General features: G+C 56.2%; 1 protein-coding gene across 2 annotated transcripts in view; it reads right to left on the reverse strand.

Moving 5' to 3' along the window:
• Positions 1-16,712, reverse strand: part of SMPD3 (sphingomyelin phosphodiesterase 3) — a 77,627-nt gene that overhangs the window by 7,625 nt on the left and 53,290 nt on the right. For both annotated transcript variants that reach the window (XM_014464976.2, XM_023763077.1), the window contains exon 3: positions 4,782-6,319. In XM_014464976.2, coding sequence (XP_014320462.1) covers positions 4,782-6,107 — 1,326 coding nt within the window. In that variant the 5' untranslated portion in view covers positions 6,108-6,319. The remainder of the gene's footprint in view (positions 1-4,781; positions 6,320-16,712) is intronic.

Raw genomic sequence — 16,712 nt, forward strand, 5'->3', positions numbered from 1 at the left:
CCCAGGTAGGAATAGCACATGTCCCTGTTTCCAGAATCCTCCTGGTTTAGTGTGTGAGGCAGATGCATAAAGAAATGGCAGCCTACAGCATGGTGAGTGCCACCTGGCCATTCATGTAGGCTTTACAGGACAAATGCAGAAATAATCCCAAATTTCCAATCCAAACCCCTGCCTTCCGCTGGTGACCAGGGTGTGCCGGCCTCACAGTTCCCTGTTCACTCCTGTCTGGTGCCTCTTCCCTCTTTCCCTTAGTCAAACCCTAGGCCTGATCACACCCTGCAGCCCAGCCTTCTGAAGTCTAAGGTGGCTGCCTCACAGATTTGGCTCAGCCGCAAAGCTGACACCCAGAGGCCTCGGGTCCTACTTTCTGCTCTCTCTCCCCAGTCTCTGCCCTCTGGCTTCGTGAGAAGTCACGTCATCTGCTCTTAGTCCCCCAGTCTGGGTGATAGTGGTGGCTTGTGTCTCTGTGGCACCTGTGTCACAGGCTGGTCCTAGGTGCCCCATGGCCTCCATCCCAAATCCAGTCCTCCTTCCACTGCAGTTCCACTCTCCCCAGACCTCAGTCCACACCTCCTGTTCACCCCCCCCTGCTTCACGAGATGGAGTACCCAGGGGAGGACCCTGGCAGGCTGTCTCCACAGGTTGGTGTAATGATAACAAGCATCTCAATGTACATCACAAACAACTCGAAATGGCCCCCGTGGTGACCTGATGCAAGCCTGAGCCCTTGTTAGGAGCTGTGGAGAGAGGTGAGGGGTGGCCACCCAGCCTGCTGTCTCTCCCAGGCCCTCCCCGCAGCTCAGCTGGTCGAGGCTGAAATGGGTGAGTCCCTCCCAGGCACGCTCCCCAGGACCATTGTGGGCACCTTTGCCTAGAGGCCTCTGGTAGACTGGCCTTCCTCTTGCCTGAGCTGCTTCTGTCTTCCTCAAAGTTCACACATCCATTTTTGAATTGGGTTTTCAATGATGACGAGACCCTGGACCCTAGAAACTGTCCCAGGAAGGTGACGTAGAGGCCAGGTCTACAGGTCGTGCAGCAGCAGGGTGGGTGCACCTGGCATCCACCAAGAACAGCCCTGCCCATCCTGCAGCTCAGAGTGGCCTGAACGTGCCGCTACCCCTGCCATGTCACGGTCCTCTACTCTGAGAGCCTCCAAGGCTGCCATCTCTGCTGTCAGAGTCAGGTCGGCATTAATCTCCATATGGACTTAGGTGTCATCACACACCCTGAGCTTTCTGCAGCTCCTCATCCCCTCTCCCAGCCAGATGGAGACACGTCTTTTCCCAGCGCCCTGGGGGGATACATGTCTGGTTATTTGATAATGGGCCATTCGGCCTGGATTTGGAGCTTTTTATAAACTCATGTTCAACGGTCACTTCTTGCCTGTATTCCAGACTCAAGCCTCGGTCTAAAATTCCCTGCACTTTTGAAACAGCTCAAGAAATCCCATACCACTGATGTGTCCTGTTGGAAAAACACAATCCAGTTTTAAAGCCATGATGCCCCATGTAAGGCCACACGGTGGCGCTCTCGCCCCTGTGTTCCTTGGGCAATGACTGCCTGTTCCCTCTTCAATAATAATACTCCTGCTGTGAGCACCCCTGCTTAGTGCTTCTACATCTGTGAGGATTATACTAAAATTATACCGTAATTGGCCAGGGTCACGAGGCCCTGATGGCTGAGGCCAGTTCAAATCAGTGTGCTGCCCCCTCCCAATTTCTCCTTGAGCTCCGCACTGCTTCCTGAGCTCCTGGTGACAGGCTTTTTGCTGGCTTAGAGCGTCATCCCCTCACTCCTTCAGCACTTAGTGCATCTGCCTGTGCTGAGTCCTGGGAAGGGACAGGACAGGTGCAGAGAGGCACCACTCAGCCCTGAAGAGACACAGGCCAAGGCCACCTGCCTCTCCCTCAGCCCTTCCACCAGGCACCGCACTCAGCTCCTCACCCCTTTCCCGCTCGGTCAGCCTGTGAGCGCGCCGAGATCCACTTGATTATGTGCCGGGACTTATTGATTTCTGGCTCGAGTCCTCAGGAGCTGCAGAGGCTTGTGTTTCTCTTGCAAAAACAAACAATCACACTGAGAGGTTGTGCCTCTTAATTCTGGTGGGCACAGACTGTCAACAGAGAGGGGCCCAGAGTCGGGCTCTCTCATTGGCGAGGCCAAAGCGAGTCCAGTCCCTTCCTTCTCAGACCCTCACAGTAGCAGGAAAGCGTTTCCCTCAAGGATCGGCAGTGCCACAGGGTCCATCAGGAGGGCAGGGTGGACAGGGGAGCCCCACCAATGAAGGGAGCACTGGCTCCACGCACAGCCAGGGCAGCATTTTCCCAGCCCTGGACCCCTTCCTGGGCCAGCCTGTCTTCTGAAACCCCATTTGTTTCATTTCCCTACACAGGAAAAACAGGCTCATTCTTGGCAACAGAGATGAGCTGGGTCAGCTGTGTGCTGGGCACAGCCGGCTCCCTTCCCCTCCGAAGGGGTCTGTCTAATGGGAGGGACAGGCGACAAGACTGCTGGGGACAAATGCTGAGGAACCCATGATGGGAAGATGGCTTCTGTGGACGCCAGTTGGGAAAGCTCCACAGAGATGGTGAGGCTAAACTGGGCGGGACCATGACCAGGAGAGCCGGGCTGGAGCGGAGCCAGGTGAGGGCAGAGGGCCCAGGGAAGGCTGAGCTTCTCCCCAAGGCAGGGGGAGAGGGGTACCAGGAATCAGACTGGGGCAGGAGGAGGATGGGTTGGAAGGGGGAGAATAGGGCAGCTGGAGACATGGGCGCGGTGGTCCAGAGGTATCTGGGAAGTGAAATGGGTTGTCTGCATGGATTGGATGGGCCCAGGGCACAGAGAGGAGTCAGGGTGGGGCCTTTTGGCTGAAAGATGGTGGAACCTGGGAGAGGGTGGGACCAGGGCAGATGATGAGTTCTCTTCAGGAGTAAATGGGACTGTGTCAGGGCAGCCAGACACAGAGCTGGGGGCTTAGGGGAGAGATCTGGGCTTGGACAGACCTGAGACCCCTCTGCAAGTGTGGAAACGGAGGCTATGGAATGGCTTTCTCTGAGGCAGGTGCGGGGGCTAGCCCTTGGTGACCACTTGAGAATAAAGAGCTCTGGTCAAGTGGGGTCACCCTGTGGTGGGGGCTGCTTGAGCTGAGAGCTGGGCAGAATCAGCAGGCCTGGTGCTGCCAGATCTGCCCCGGTCGGGGAAGAAGTTGCAAACTGGGATTTATGTGAAATGTCTTAATTTTTAAATGTTGGCCAAGACAAGAAATATTTTAATGGTGTGAACCAAATTAAACATGTCTATAGACCAGTTTTAGACCCAGGAGGGAGAGGGAGCATTGACAGTTAACAGAGGGGCAGGCAACAGGAGCCTAGAAGGAAAGCCCACAGTGGAGGGGCTGTCTCCAGGACTGGTGGCCCTGGTGGGCTTGGTGGTTGAGGTGCCAGACCAAGGAGGGAGATGAGGAGGGGATGTATGGGCCGGGGGCAGGGTCGAGGGGTTCCCTGGCCGCTGAGCCACCTGTGGTAGGGTGGTGTGAGGGAAAGGGTGTGCTCCCCCCTTTCCCTGAGCCTGACATGTCCTCTCCTTCCCCAGAAAGACACTGAGATGAAAATACATCCATGGAACTGAACATTGATGAACCGTCTGCCACCATGGGAAGGTCGGCTCTCCTGTCAGAGGAGTTCATTCAATTTCAGCATCTCAGGCTGTGAGTGGAGAGCCAAGGACTCCGACTCTGGGCCTGCTGAGCCACACGAGAGCCACAGAACACGTGGAGGGGTGCCCGGGCCCTGGGTGCTGGCCCTGGCTCCAGCCGTCTCCATGCAGACAGTCAGCCTGGGCCTCTCTCCCGACAGGTGCTTGGCTGACACAGCACTTTCCTGGACAGGCAGAGCACAGTCAGAGCTGAGGCCTGGGCATGACAGCCTCCTACCTGCACTTCCACATTAGCCACACTGGGTCCCCTTGCCTGCCCTCGTGGACCCCCTTCGAGGGGGAACTGAGAAGTCTTGAGGGAAATGGACAGAACCCAGACTCACAGCAGCTGCTGCCTCTGGGGCAGAAAGCCCTGCTCTGTATCTGCTGGCCAAGCAACGCTTCAGAAAACTCGGGAAGCACCAAGCGCGGCTTTTGGATAGAGAACAAGAAGTCGACACTCTGAGTGCGTCAGGCTCAGGAGAAGATAATGCATAATGACCAAATTATCATGGTCTAAAATCTCCGCCAATTGCATCCAAATTAGCAGGAATAATTATGATTCACTTTAATTAGTGACTTTGGAAGCGAAGCCTTGGGCTGGTGGGCAGAGCCTGGTGTGACAGCCAGGAGGGAGAGGGTGTCCCGGCCAGCGAGGCCGGTGTGGTAATGGGCCCAGGACCTGCAACCATTGGTTTTTGCTGGTCTCCCGTCTTGTGAATGTCTGCTTTGTTACAGACAGTAGTCTCCTCCTCCCCCCACCACTCCCATCCCATCATTGGCCGGCCACGTTCATCTCCAGCACCAAGAGAACCCCCAGGCCTCACCATTCTCTCCCACCCTGTGAGTGGGCTCCACATTGCCCCCACTTTACAGATGGGGAAATGGTGGCTCAGAGATCACTGTCATACCGGAGCCTCGGCTGTTGTCCCCACCTTCTTCCCTTGTCCCTGAGTTGGGGGCCCTCTGGTTCAGCTCCATGAATGAACTCGTCTGCCCATAGATCTCCCACAGCGTGAGGACCCCCGGGCTGCAGCCCACCTCCCACATGGCTCTGGGACCAGCTGGCGTGTGCCCAGGCCTCCTACCTTGAGAAACAGCGCTCCCTTCGAGGCCAGGCTGTCGACGCCCTTCCCGTTGGTGTAACAGTGATAGACTGCGTCCATGATCGGGTAACGGCTGGCAAAGAAGAGGCCGCTGTTGAAACACTTGAAGCAACAGTGGGCTTCGCAGCAGCGGCGGCAGCAGCAGCAGCCTTGGCAGCCGTAGACCCCGACATCATACAGGATGTACTCGAAGTAGCCATGCAGCTGGTTTTTCAACTTGGTGGCCGCCCGCTTGTCAAACACCTCTTGCAGACACAGGAAGTCCAGGTTGGCGGGGAAGAAGGCCGAGATCTCGTGGTCAAAGGCCTCGTCCGGGTGCCGCCTTTTGCGCGCAGCTACCTTCTTCACCACCGAGGCCTTGTGCGGGGCCTTGCTGTGGGTGGCACCTGGCTCCCCACTGCCGCCGCTGTCCAGCCCGGCACGCGCCTTCACCAGGGACTCCTTGGAAGCAGAGCGGCTGCCCAGGCTCCCCGAGTCCCCATCCCGCCGACTGTGGTTGGGCGTCTGGCCCTGTGGGCCCCCGCCAGCCCCATTCCTGGCCTGGCCCCCAGTGGCAGGGTCGTCAGCTTCGGGGTGCCGGCCTCCCTCATCGCCACTGATGCGCACGACGCAGGCATTCTCAAGGCTACTGCAGTCGATTGGGTCTCCGGAAGCCGGGCCATTGGCAGCCTCGTCACTGGGGTGACGCCCACTGTTGCCCTTGTAGTCCACAGAGGCAGTCCTCTTAATGCTCCCGGGGACAGCCCGGGCCATGCCATCGCCCTGGGGCGACACCAGGCTGCTGAAGCTGGCTGCGCTGATGGAGGTATTGGTGGGCGAATCGATGTAGATTTTTATCTGGGGCCGACTGGCCCCGTTGCGGATTCTGTGCCCGATCTCTTTGGCCCGTACTTGGGTTTTATAAACGTTGTTGTGCCTGGCCAGCGACTCGGGGAGGAGGCAGACGTTGGCCGTGGCAAAGCAGAAGCTTTTGCCAGGACCCGTCCCCTTCCATTCACGGAGTAGGGCTGCCCCGCCAGCCGGGCCCTTGTCCTCCAGCCGGGAGTAGACGTAGGGCCGGCGGGCACACTGCAGGGGGCACCAGAAGAGGAACCCAAGAAACGCGAAGGGCAGCGAGGTGACCAGGAAGCCCAGGTAGATGGGCATGAAGAGCACGATGCAGAGCAGCTGGTTCTTCTGACAGGGCGCAGGCGTGAACAAGGCCAGAAGCTGGTCCAGCAGCCAGTAGCATGGGAAGATGAGGTACCAGGACACGGCGTGCAGGGCAGACAGACAGCTATTGGAAAAGGGGGTCGTGTACAAAACCATCGCAGCTCACTGGGTGCCGCGGCCGGCCCTACTACATGGTGTCCGTGGCAACGCAGGCACGTTCCTGGGTGGGGTGGGTGAGTGGGGGACAGCAGGAGGAGGGGTCACGTCCTGGTGAGAGGTGACTTGGGATGGTTGGTGGTGAGTGTTGGCCAGCCAGTCATGGTTCACCTCAGTGGGCCATGCTAGGCCACCAAGGCCTGCTGGAGCGCCTGCAGCACAGAGAGAAGAGGGCTTTTATTAGCTTTTAGGGGAGCAGATTGGGTGCTGGGGCTGTTGTCCCTGTTTACCCCATTCCTGCTTCCTCTGGCATGAGAAGGACTGTTCCCAGGACCAGACGGGAGCTAGCTGCTCACGGGGTGTCTGGGGCTGGGGGCTGTCCCGGCACACTTCTTTGGCCTGTGTGTGTTAGGTTTTCTTGGAGTAAACAGCTTGGTGATGTGACTGTCTCTGGCTGACCATCTCGATCTTATAACCTAATTGCTTGAAATCTGGCCCAGGATTTCAGAGGAGCACAGCTTTGTGGGTGCTGAGGAGGCAGGTTGGGGATCCTAGAGGGTACCTGGACCTGACACTGGCCCAGAGCAGCTGGGGTGAGCCTGGGAGGAGCCTCACTGAGTGGCCACCAGGTCAGAACGAAGAGGGAACAAACCACAGAGAAAAGCGGCTAGAGTCCTGGGGTGCAGGGCTGTGTGGCTGGCAGGACCCCCGAGGGAAGGCTCCCCACAACCAGGCTCTCACTGTACTCAGCCTACAGCATCAGACCACTTCTGCCTTTCACTCCCACTGACCCCCAGCAAAAATCCCCACCTGGCGGGGGTCCAGGCCCAGCCTGGACTCTACTAACATCCAGAATGGTCAGTTACCAGGTTACAAGGGACCCTGATGGTCCCTGCAACTTTGGAGAAGCCCCCTGGGGCCTTGAGGGTCTGGCCCAAGCTTCTCCTTTAAGCTCCCAAGATACAGCTCCTGGGCCCAGCGGAGGCCAAAGCTGCTGGAGTGAGTCGACCCTGGTCCCTGTCTCAGAGCAGACGCCAGGGCTCTGCCCGGGCGAGGCCGCCAGGTGCATTTATTGTGCTGAATGTGAAATCTATGCAGACAAGAATGTGGGCCAAAACCGGTTTGGCTCAGTGGATAGAGCATCAGCCTGGGGACTGAAAGGTCCCAGGTTTGATTCCGGTCAAGGGCATGTACCTGGGTTGCGGGCACATCCCCAGTGGGAGATGTGCAGGAGGCAGCTGATCGATGTTTCTCTCTCATCGATGTTTCTAACTCTCTCTCTCCCTTCCTCTCTGTAGAAAATCAATAAAATATATTTAAAAAAAAAAAAAGAATGTGGGGTGTTTACCCAGCCTCTGGGGACCCATAGTGATGAGGCTGTGGTGAAGCTTGTAGGAGCATAACCCAGAGTTCGTCACCAGATCAGCTGGGGGGTCGTGTCCTGTCTCACCAACCCGGCCCCGCTTCTGCCCTAGAGGTGGGGTCAGTCCATGTTGCCACCCATCCTGGCTTCCCAGGCGGGCTTGTCTGCCCCGAGGGGCACTGTCACATTGTGTGAGGACTCGAGCTTGGCTGAGCCCTGGCTGTGAGGACAGTTCTGGAGGAAGGATCTGGGAGGAGGAGAGGGTCTGTTCTGTCTATGCCACATCGCCCTGTAAGCACACTGGCCCGTGGTCCTCAGGTTAGAGGTGAATGTGGCCTCGCTTGTAAAAGGCTTCCTGAGTGAAGTCCCTTCTGTTCTCCGTGGGGCTCGTCCCCAACACTGGCTAATCAGGGTTGGTGTTTGGTTTTAGCTGGGACAGGACTGGGTGTGTGTGTGTGTGTGTGTGTGTGTGTGTGTGTGTGTCTCCTTATTCAGCTCCTGCTCTGGCCCTAGAAACCCTCTGGGCAGGTTCCTCCCAGCCCTGCCTATAGTGACAGTGAGTGGCCAGGCCTGATCTTCCTGCCTCCCCTGGGCTGGCCATCAGAATGTTTGTGGTCCCCACTCAGGTATCGTTGGGTTAGGTGGCCCAGGGAGCCAACAGGTATGCTGGCCACCATGGCAGCCCTCTGAGATGTGGCAGATCCGGGCATCCCAGCCCTTCCCGCCTCCATCCTAACCCTTCGCGGCTGCCCTGGGTCCCCTGCCCAGAGCCCCTCCTCTGCTGCCCTTCAGCAGTGCCCTGGCTAGAAGGAGCTGCCCACCTGCCCTTCTCCCACCGGCAGCCCCTGCATGTACCCCAGGAGCTGCTGACGCAGTCGACACAAAAGGGCTTGCCACCGATGGAGCTGGTTTCTAAAGCTCTGTGGTTATTTTGTCTCAGTGAAATGAAAGGAGGGCAAACAAACAACAGCACATTAATTAGTCTGATCTATACTTTCCCCATGAAAGAGGAGAGTGAGAGTTAAATACTGGAGGCTGGCAACCTCTCTGTGAGCCCCGGAGTCCTCACAGGGGTGGCAGGGCAGGATGCGGGCCCACAGGCACCCAGCCTGCACCCCTGTCGGGGCCCTTGCCCTTGCCTGTGCTCTTGGCCTGGTGGGACATGTGGGTGGCCCAGCCCAGGCTCCGTCTCCGGGAGAACACCTTCCTCTCCTCCGTGCTTTGGTTCTCTCCGTGCCTGTCCTGGGGCTGCACCTTTGCCGAGTGAAGTCCACCATGGGTATCTGATGGGGCTGACAGATCCCTCGAAGGCCATGTGTGCTGAGCTGTCACAGCTCGCGCCCACAGGCTGGGTTCTTTCAGATTCCTGTTTTAAAGCCGACAATGACCCCTAGGTTTATCCCTTATGAATCCTGGTGTGTGGCTTCCAGGGTTGCTCGGGATGCCCTCAGTCCCAACACTATAGTCTCAGTACTGGGCTGGGGTCCCAGTGGTGGTGATGGTGGTGGCGGGGGGGAAGCGCTATACAGTGCTCAACAGAGGGCAACCTCTCTGTCCTATAACTGGAGGCCCCAGACTCACCCCTTATCCCTCATCCCTGCTCCATTGCTGCACACTCAGCTTGGGCTCCAGGTTCAGGCTGACCTGAAGGAAATCCTGGCATGGGAGTCAGGCTTGCTGACTCCCTGTCTTGTCGTCTATGACACAGGGTGGCGATCCCTGTCTCCCAGGGCTATCAAGCGATCATGAGGATGAAAGCTGGACAGGCCACTAAGATGGCTGGCCCTGTTTCCTTCCCCACTCCCCAGCCCTTGTTGCACCTCCTTGGCCTCTCCTCCCCTGAGGTTGGCCCGTGTGCCCTGTTTGCTCTCCAGCCTGTGGATTCAGCAGTTTGAAGGCGGTACTAGATGGTCTGTGCGCTGGTCTGGGGGGAGCCTGAGCCCACCTGCTGAACTCCCAGGCCCCTGACTGACCCAAAGGGCCTTCAGGTCCTCAAAGATGCTGTCCACCCTGTTTAGGTTGGAGCCCCTGACCTTTGCTAACTTGTTCCACTTCCTGCAGCAAGGACGGACAGAGAGTGGAGAGCACCATAGTTTGCAGGTTGACCAGGTGGAAGGGGAACTGGCTGAGGGAGGTTTGGGAGCCCAGATGACCCTAAATCTAGAAGGGAGAGGAAAAGTGCTTGGTTTAGGACATGGGCAGGGCCCGGGAGGTCACAGGCCCACCCACTCTGGGGCAGGCATGGGGCATCGACAGCAAGCAGTTCCACACTGCAGTTGCTCCTGTGGGGCTACTGATGACCTATAGTGACCTGTCAGCCCTGAGACACCTTGCTGCTAACCTGTGGCCTGCAGCCACCACAGCATGGGAGCGGGGGTTGTGGACTGTTCAGAGGGCTCCAGGGCCCAGCAGCCAGTAGCAGTGGCAAAGAAGCTGCTCTGACATCCCCTGGGGAGGGCATCCTCAGGAGAGGAGCCTTTTTGGGTGTTGATGGAGGGGAGGGTGGGTCCCCAACAGCCTTTGTGGGCAAGCTGCAGTGGACAGGACCTCTACTCCTAGCCAAGTATCACTGGCACCAAGACAGCATTCCTTTTCCCATCTCCCTGGGAGATGGGCCTGGCATGCATGCTGGTGCATAGACCTGCTGCAGAGGCTAAAGGGTCCTGGGTGGGTGCTGACTTGAATTTGAATGTCTTTTGCAGTGGAAAGTGAGCAAGCCCTCAGCTCTGCTGGTGGAGGCAAGCCCCGGCCCCTCTGACGAAGCCCGCATCATCTTTTGGGATCGCTGAGCCTTGGAGAACTTCTGGGAAGTTGATGAGGGTCGGAGCTTTCTCATGTGAGGCTAGGATGGGGCCTGTCCCTCCTTCATGCCCTTCCATCTGGTCCCCACGGAGCCTTCCATCGAGCATCAGGGCTGGGAGTCCTGAAGCACCTCCCATCCTCTTTGTATCCACAGGCTCAGGTCTAGCAGGAGCTGGGCCAAGCCCGAGGTTTCCGCAGGAAAGGCTGAGAGGATTGCTCCAATCCAATTACTAGAATGTGCTCACATCGGCTGGCAGCCCCGAGATGGGGCCGGCCCATTTCTGCCTGGATGCCTGCAGGGGAGGGGTTGGCATGGCAACGTGAGCTCTGAGCTGCTGAAACTTGAAGTCAACTCGTAGCTGGGAGATCAGAAAGAACGACCGAGAGGAGCCTTTCTGAGTGACGGGCGTCAGACAAATCCAGGTTAGTCCCCGAAAGCCACATCCCAGAAGCAGAACTGGGTCTGGGGGTCTGGCACGGCATGTGTGCCCTAGTGGGATTCCCACCGACACAGCTGTGCCTGTAAATGCCTGCCACTCATCTAGAGCCAAAGCAGCTGCCTTTCCTTCCTTGAAGCCCTCCCTCGCCTCCCTACCCCTCCTATGCACAGTCCCACTGTCCCTCTAATCAGGCACGTGTCTGTTTGCACATCAGGACATCCCCCTACCTGCCCCCCTCCCAGCCTGGGAGCTTCCAGTGGAGTCTCAGGCACCAGCACAGGCCCAAGTCCTAGCCTGCTCCACCTCTCTGGTTGTGGCAGACCCACTTTTGTCAGCCCCACTCCAATCCAAGGAGAGGGCAGTGAGCTACACCAGGCCAATCGGCACCACAGCCCCCTGACCTCAAGCTGAATAGTCATATGACCCAAGCTCTCCATAGAACTCTTACTGGACCCCTCAGCATTTTCTTTGAGATGGAAGCACTAAGAACCTGAAGCTTCTGGAGCCTTCCTTGAGAGGGAAAAGCATTAGGGCTGGAAGGAGAGAAGCCAAGCCATGGTGACATCTTTGAACTCCAATTTCCCTCTGCCTGAAGCCAACACAACTCCTAGACTTTCTAGTTAACAAGTCAACAAATTACCCTTTTATTTGCTCTAGTCACTTTGAGTTGCTTTTCTGTCACTTACCACCAAAGGGATCCTGTCTACAAGCTCATGTCTAAAACTCAATTCTTATCAGTTCTACCCCTGTGAAAACCTCCTATGGCACAACCTGGCCTGCCCACAGGACAAAGAGGGGCCCCCTCCTGAGTCCTGGAAGGCCCTTCAACACCTGGTGTCCTGGTTTGTGCTCCGTGAGCATCACTCCGGAGACAGCAGTGCAGCCATTCCGAACACCAAGTCAGGTGTCAGATGTGATGGGGTCAGGTCCCTGAATATTGGACACACTCCTTTCTTTTCTTTTTATAAAATACATTTTACTTATTTTTACAGAGAGGAAGGGAGAGGGATAGAGAGTTAGAAACATCGATGAGAGAAAAACATCGATCAGCTGCCTCCTGCACACCCCCTACTGGGGATTTGCCTGCAACCAAGGTACATGCCCTTGACCGGAATCGAACCTGAGACCCTTCAGTCCGCAGGCCCATGCTCTATCCACTGAGCCAAACCGGTTAGGGCTGGACACACTCTTAACTAGCCCTCTGAGCTGTGGTGTCCTCATCTCATAAGCATGCGTAAGAACACTGTCTCAGGGCAGTTAGGGACGATGCATGTGCTGCGCTTAGCACAGTGCCTACCACATCTCTAGTAATATTTTTATTACTAGTCTGGCTGCAAAGGCTCCCAAGATACAGCTGGAGCCTTCAGGTTTCCTCCTCATATGGTCATTTGCTTGACAAAGAGGGCACCCTGCTATCCCAGTTGAGGGGCAAGGGGGGTGCAGGGCATGTTGGGGCCTCCATCTTTGGTAGAACTGTCTGTCGTGGGCTGCTTGTGCAAGCCCAAGTCCCAGGGCTCCGCAGAAGCCAGGTGCAGGCAAAGGGGCTATAAAATTTTCAGAGAAACTTTCCATGGGAGCTATTAATGCATCATGTGGTTTCTGAGAATAGGAACAGGCTGCGCGCAGCTCCGTGCACTCCTTCAGTCAGCCAGCCTCGGCATTTCCATGTCAGAACTCAGAAGGCAGATTAAGCTGATTCTTACGTGACTGGAAAGCAAATCTCAAGCCAGGTTGGAGGCATATATGCGAGGGATGCCGGAACCAACCTAATGTTGAAAATAGCAGCACCCCTGGGTTTAGGACCTTGTGCTGCAGTGACATGGGGCGGCTGCCTCAGAGTATGGGCTCCATCACAGGAGGGGGCTGAGGTTGAAGATCTGACCACCCTACCCTCTACTGCTTGCCATTCCAGAATCACCTATTGGTGACTGAAAAGGGGGCCATTAGGACAGGCTGGATGGTGGCTGGCACCTGAGTCCACACCTGAGCCGTTTGGAGCAGCATCTCTCCTTCCCACGGACCCTTGTACTATACTCAGGAGCCTGTCTGCAGCCAGATCTGTCGGTTGAGAGTCTGCCGGAAGCTGAAGCCCATAGGGCTCCCACCAGCCCTGTGCTCTCAGGGAGGCTGAGCCCCGGTGGGGAAACGGGGTGGGGCCTCCTCCATGGTGAAAATCAGGTCTGCGATCACTGTTCCCAGGGTCTTCTCCATCTGAGCACTGACAAGGCAGCTCCAGGGCAGGACTGGGGCTGGCAGTGCAACCACCGGAGAGGAGGCTTCAACATCCCTAAGTGAGGCTCAAACCAGGAGGCCACATGCCAACAGCTGGGCATCTAGATGGGCGTGGCCTCTGGCCTCAGGTGCTCTGAGACCTCCAGGTGCTGGGGTCTGTGCCTGAACTGAGCCTCACCAAAAGCCCTAAGCAGGGGATCCTGGAACTCCCCCCACAGGTCACGTCCCCTCCTCAGGTGAGCTCTGTGGCATGTGCTGCATGGCTGACTGAGTGCCAGCCCCCAGCGTGTCCCAGCCAGCCAGTGCCACCTCCTCCCTCAGGGAGACCTCCTCAGGGATGGAGACCAGGAGGAATCTTGCTTCTCGGGGTGAGGCCTCTGTTCCAGCCACGTCCCCGCTTCCCTGACATGAGGGCTGATGTTAATGGTTCATGAGCTGAACAAGGCTTGGAACGTACTTTGCCAAAGAAGAAATGACAACATACTTTCTGTGGGAGTAGAACTTTAAATACAAGTCCACACAAATGGTATGACTGTTGCAGACCCGGTGTTCAGCTGCGTTTCAAGCTCAGTGTTTCCTCCCGGAATGGATTGGCCGGCTGAGCGGTGTGTAGGCATTTCAAGGCACCAGAGAACACAGATGAAGACAACAAACCTTCCTAAAACAGAACAGACTTGCTACATTCTTCTGAAGGGAATCATTTCACAGTCAGCCTTACATTTTCTCTGCAAAGAACATTTTAACAAACTGAGTCCTCCAGGAGGATTTATGCAGAGATTAAAAAGCAAATCCTTGCAAATCCTATATAATAAAAGGCTAATGTGCAAATTGTCCCCTTGACTGGGAGTTCAACCGGGAGTTTGACCAGGGTTCAGGGCTGGCCGCAGCCTCTCCTCCCGGCTGGCCCCACCCCCAGTTGGCCTCCGCCACCCCGATCGGAGTGGACCGGCTGGACCCCACCCATGCACAAATTCGTGCACCGGGCCTCTAGTGAGTAAATAAAATCAGACAATGGCATCTCACCAACCCTCGCTGCAACCCTGGGTGGCTGGGCTGAGGGCCAGATTTCTAGGCCAAGACCGGAGCTCGCTCACCACTGAGAGCTGAGGCCCTTGTCTTTGGACCTTTCAGAGATCTTGGACCCTGGGCCACTGCTATACTGAGGTCCTCCCTCTGCACAGGGTACCACAGGAGCCCTTGACTCTGAGAGAACCAGCCAGAAGACCACCTCCCCTTAAGAAAGGATGCTCCAGCTCAGGCCAAACCTGCTTGCTTGGGGAGGCCTCCAACCTGCCTTTGGGCCAGGTCCTGCACCAGAATGTATAACTGGAGAGGATTGGAGGCTGATGGAGTCTGCTGCCTACAGGGGTGAGACTTAGAGCCTCATCTGCATAAGACTGTGAATTAGTCATGTGTCCGTCAGTGGGGGAGAGATGCTGGGTCGAGTACCCCAAGTTCCATCTAATTTCTGCCACCCAACCTGCTTCCAAGGGCCTTCTGAGGCTCTGGGTTCCAATTCAGCCCTGCCCCTCTGGTAGTGGTAGGCCTGTCTATACCTGCTCTTGGCTGTTGAATCCTACTCTGAAAAGGGTGACAAGATCTCTTGGCTCTAGTTATGGAGGTTATGTGTCCCCAAATTGCTGGTATAGACATGCTAATGAAGACAGCGACACCTCTTCATTCAGGAGTGATTACTTTAAAAGGATAAGCACGCTTTGCCTTTGTGAAGTTCTGGGTAGCCTTGTCCTTTCTTGTTCACATCTGCCTCCAAGCCTTGGACAGGACGTTTTCCCCACTTTCCCTGGTCCCTAGAGCAGCTGACGTCTGCTTTCAGGCAGGAGGCAGGATTGCACTTCCTGGTCCCCTTGTGGTTGGGTAGATCATGTGACAGCTCTGACCAGTGAGCTGTGAGTAGAAGTGGTACGGGTCACTGCTGGGCCTGCGTACTGAACAGCAGGTGTGAGACCTTCCAGAGCTCCCCTCTGCCACATGCATCCAGTGTTTGAGGTGGTGGCTGCTCTATCAGCCTGGGTCCCAGGTTGAGGAGGCCCGGAGCAGGACCCCAGCTAAGCCCCGTGCAGTTAGAGAGAAGAAAACCTGTGATGATAAGCCACAGCAGAACCTGTCCTATCCTGACACACAGAGGAGGCTTCCGATTTGGCATTTGATCAGCCCATTTACCAAAAACAAGCCTTCCTGATGGACAGCTCTCCGTTTCCCAGGGTCACCCTTCAGATCCGACCCTCTTTGAGAAAGATCTTCATTGTTAAATGGTAATAATGAGGTTCCTCTGCCTTGAATCCAGACCAGGTGGGAGGCTCTCTCCTTCCAACTCCTCAATGTGTGGACTGAGAAGTCAGCTCCTGCTTTGTGCCCATGGTCCTTGGGACCATGAGGCCTCAGGGGAACTGAGCCTTAATCTTTTAATTTTTAGTGGAAACTGTTTCTGCCGTGGCTGATGATATAGGTAGCAAAGTAAACCTGTAAACATGGGGAAGTAAATCCATTAGAAACTTCTGCCAGAGATCTGTGTATGGGCTTGGCCACAGGGGCCAAGCAGGGCCTGCAAAGCTGGACTGAGGTGGACTGTATCTTGAGATGGAGCCAACAGCCCATGCCTGATAGTCTGGGGTCAGCCCTGGGAGGCGGGGCGTGGTCAGACACAGCCGGATCTTCTGGCTGACAGGTGCGTGCCAGGGCTGGCGAGGGGAAGGGCCGGGCAGCAGCTGGTAGGCTGGGAGGCAGGGGGATGCTCAGGGTACATCTCTTATGAGACAGATGCAACACTGAGATTGCAAAGGGTATTTCACAGCGAGGGCCAAGAATCTCTGGGGGCGGGGCCTTTGCTTTCTAGGCGAGCATATTTGAGTGTGGGGGGTCCTCTTAGAGCAAGGGTGGGGAACCTTTTTTCTGCCAAGGGCCATTTGGGTATTTATAACATCATTTGCAGGCCAAACAAAATTATCAACTTAAAAATTAGCCTGCTATGTTTGGTCAGACATTTAATTAACTGATCCCTAATGTCTTGGCAGGGCCAGACCAAATGATTTTGCAGGTCTTATACGGATGTTCCCCACCCCTGTCCTAGGGTATGGAGACAGGGAAGTGGTAGGTGGCGGGTGAAGCCAGTAGTGAGCAAGGGAAGGAGGTCTCAGAGAGCTGAGAAAGGGCACTAGGGAGGCGGAGTCACTCAGGGCGTCCTGACCGCTAGATCCCAGACTGCAGGCCATGAAGAGACTGGGGGTGGGACGGGGGAGTAGCTGTGGGAAATAGGCCTGAGAGGAGGATCTGACACACTGACATAGTTTATCCCTGGTTGGGTTTGTTTAACTTAAATGCTTAAAATGTCTGCTTAGCATCTCACCTGCACCATACAGACCCAGCAAGCCTCAAGCAGGCCATGGGCTCAGAGCCACAGCGAGCTATAGCTCAGAGCCTAGCAGGCCGGCTGGGCCTGTGTCTTGCGCTCTGGGAGGGCCGAGTGACCCTCTGCCAAGACCCCCAACTTGAGGCTACCTGCATCACCCCCACTGCTAGACAGAAGGTGGACAGGGTGTCCGGTAAAGTTTTGGAAAGAAAATTAACAGAACAGAGGTCAGCATCAATGAGAAACCAGTCTGTTCAGTTTCAACCAGATTTGCTTTAAGAAATAGGCCCAACAGGAGGCTTAAGCTGCTTGATTCTTATCTGTCTCTCCTCCTTCTTGTTCCCTTCTTGCACTTGAGACTGCTCCTTCTCAGAGCCCCTCGTCCCCTCTTCCCCTGCACA

The sequence above is a fragment of the Myotis lucifugus genome, unplaced genomic scaffold, assembly GCF_000147115.1.
Source record: "Myotis lucifugus unplaced genomic scaffold, Myoluc2.0 scaffold_274, whole genome shotgun sequence".
Taxonomy (NCBI): Eukaryota; Metazoa; Chordata; class Mammalia; order Chiroptera; family Vespertilionidae; genus Myotis; species Myotis lucifugus.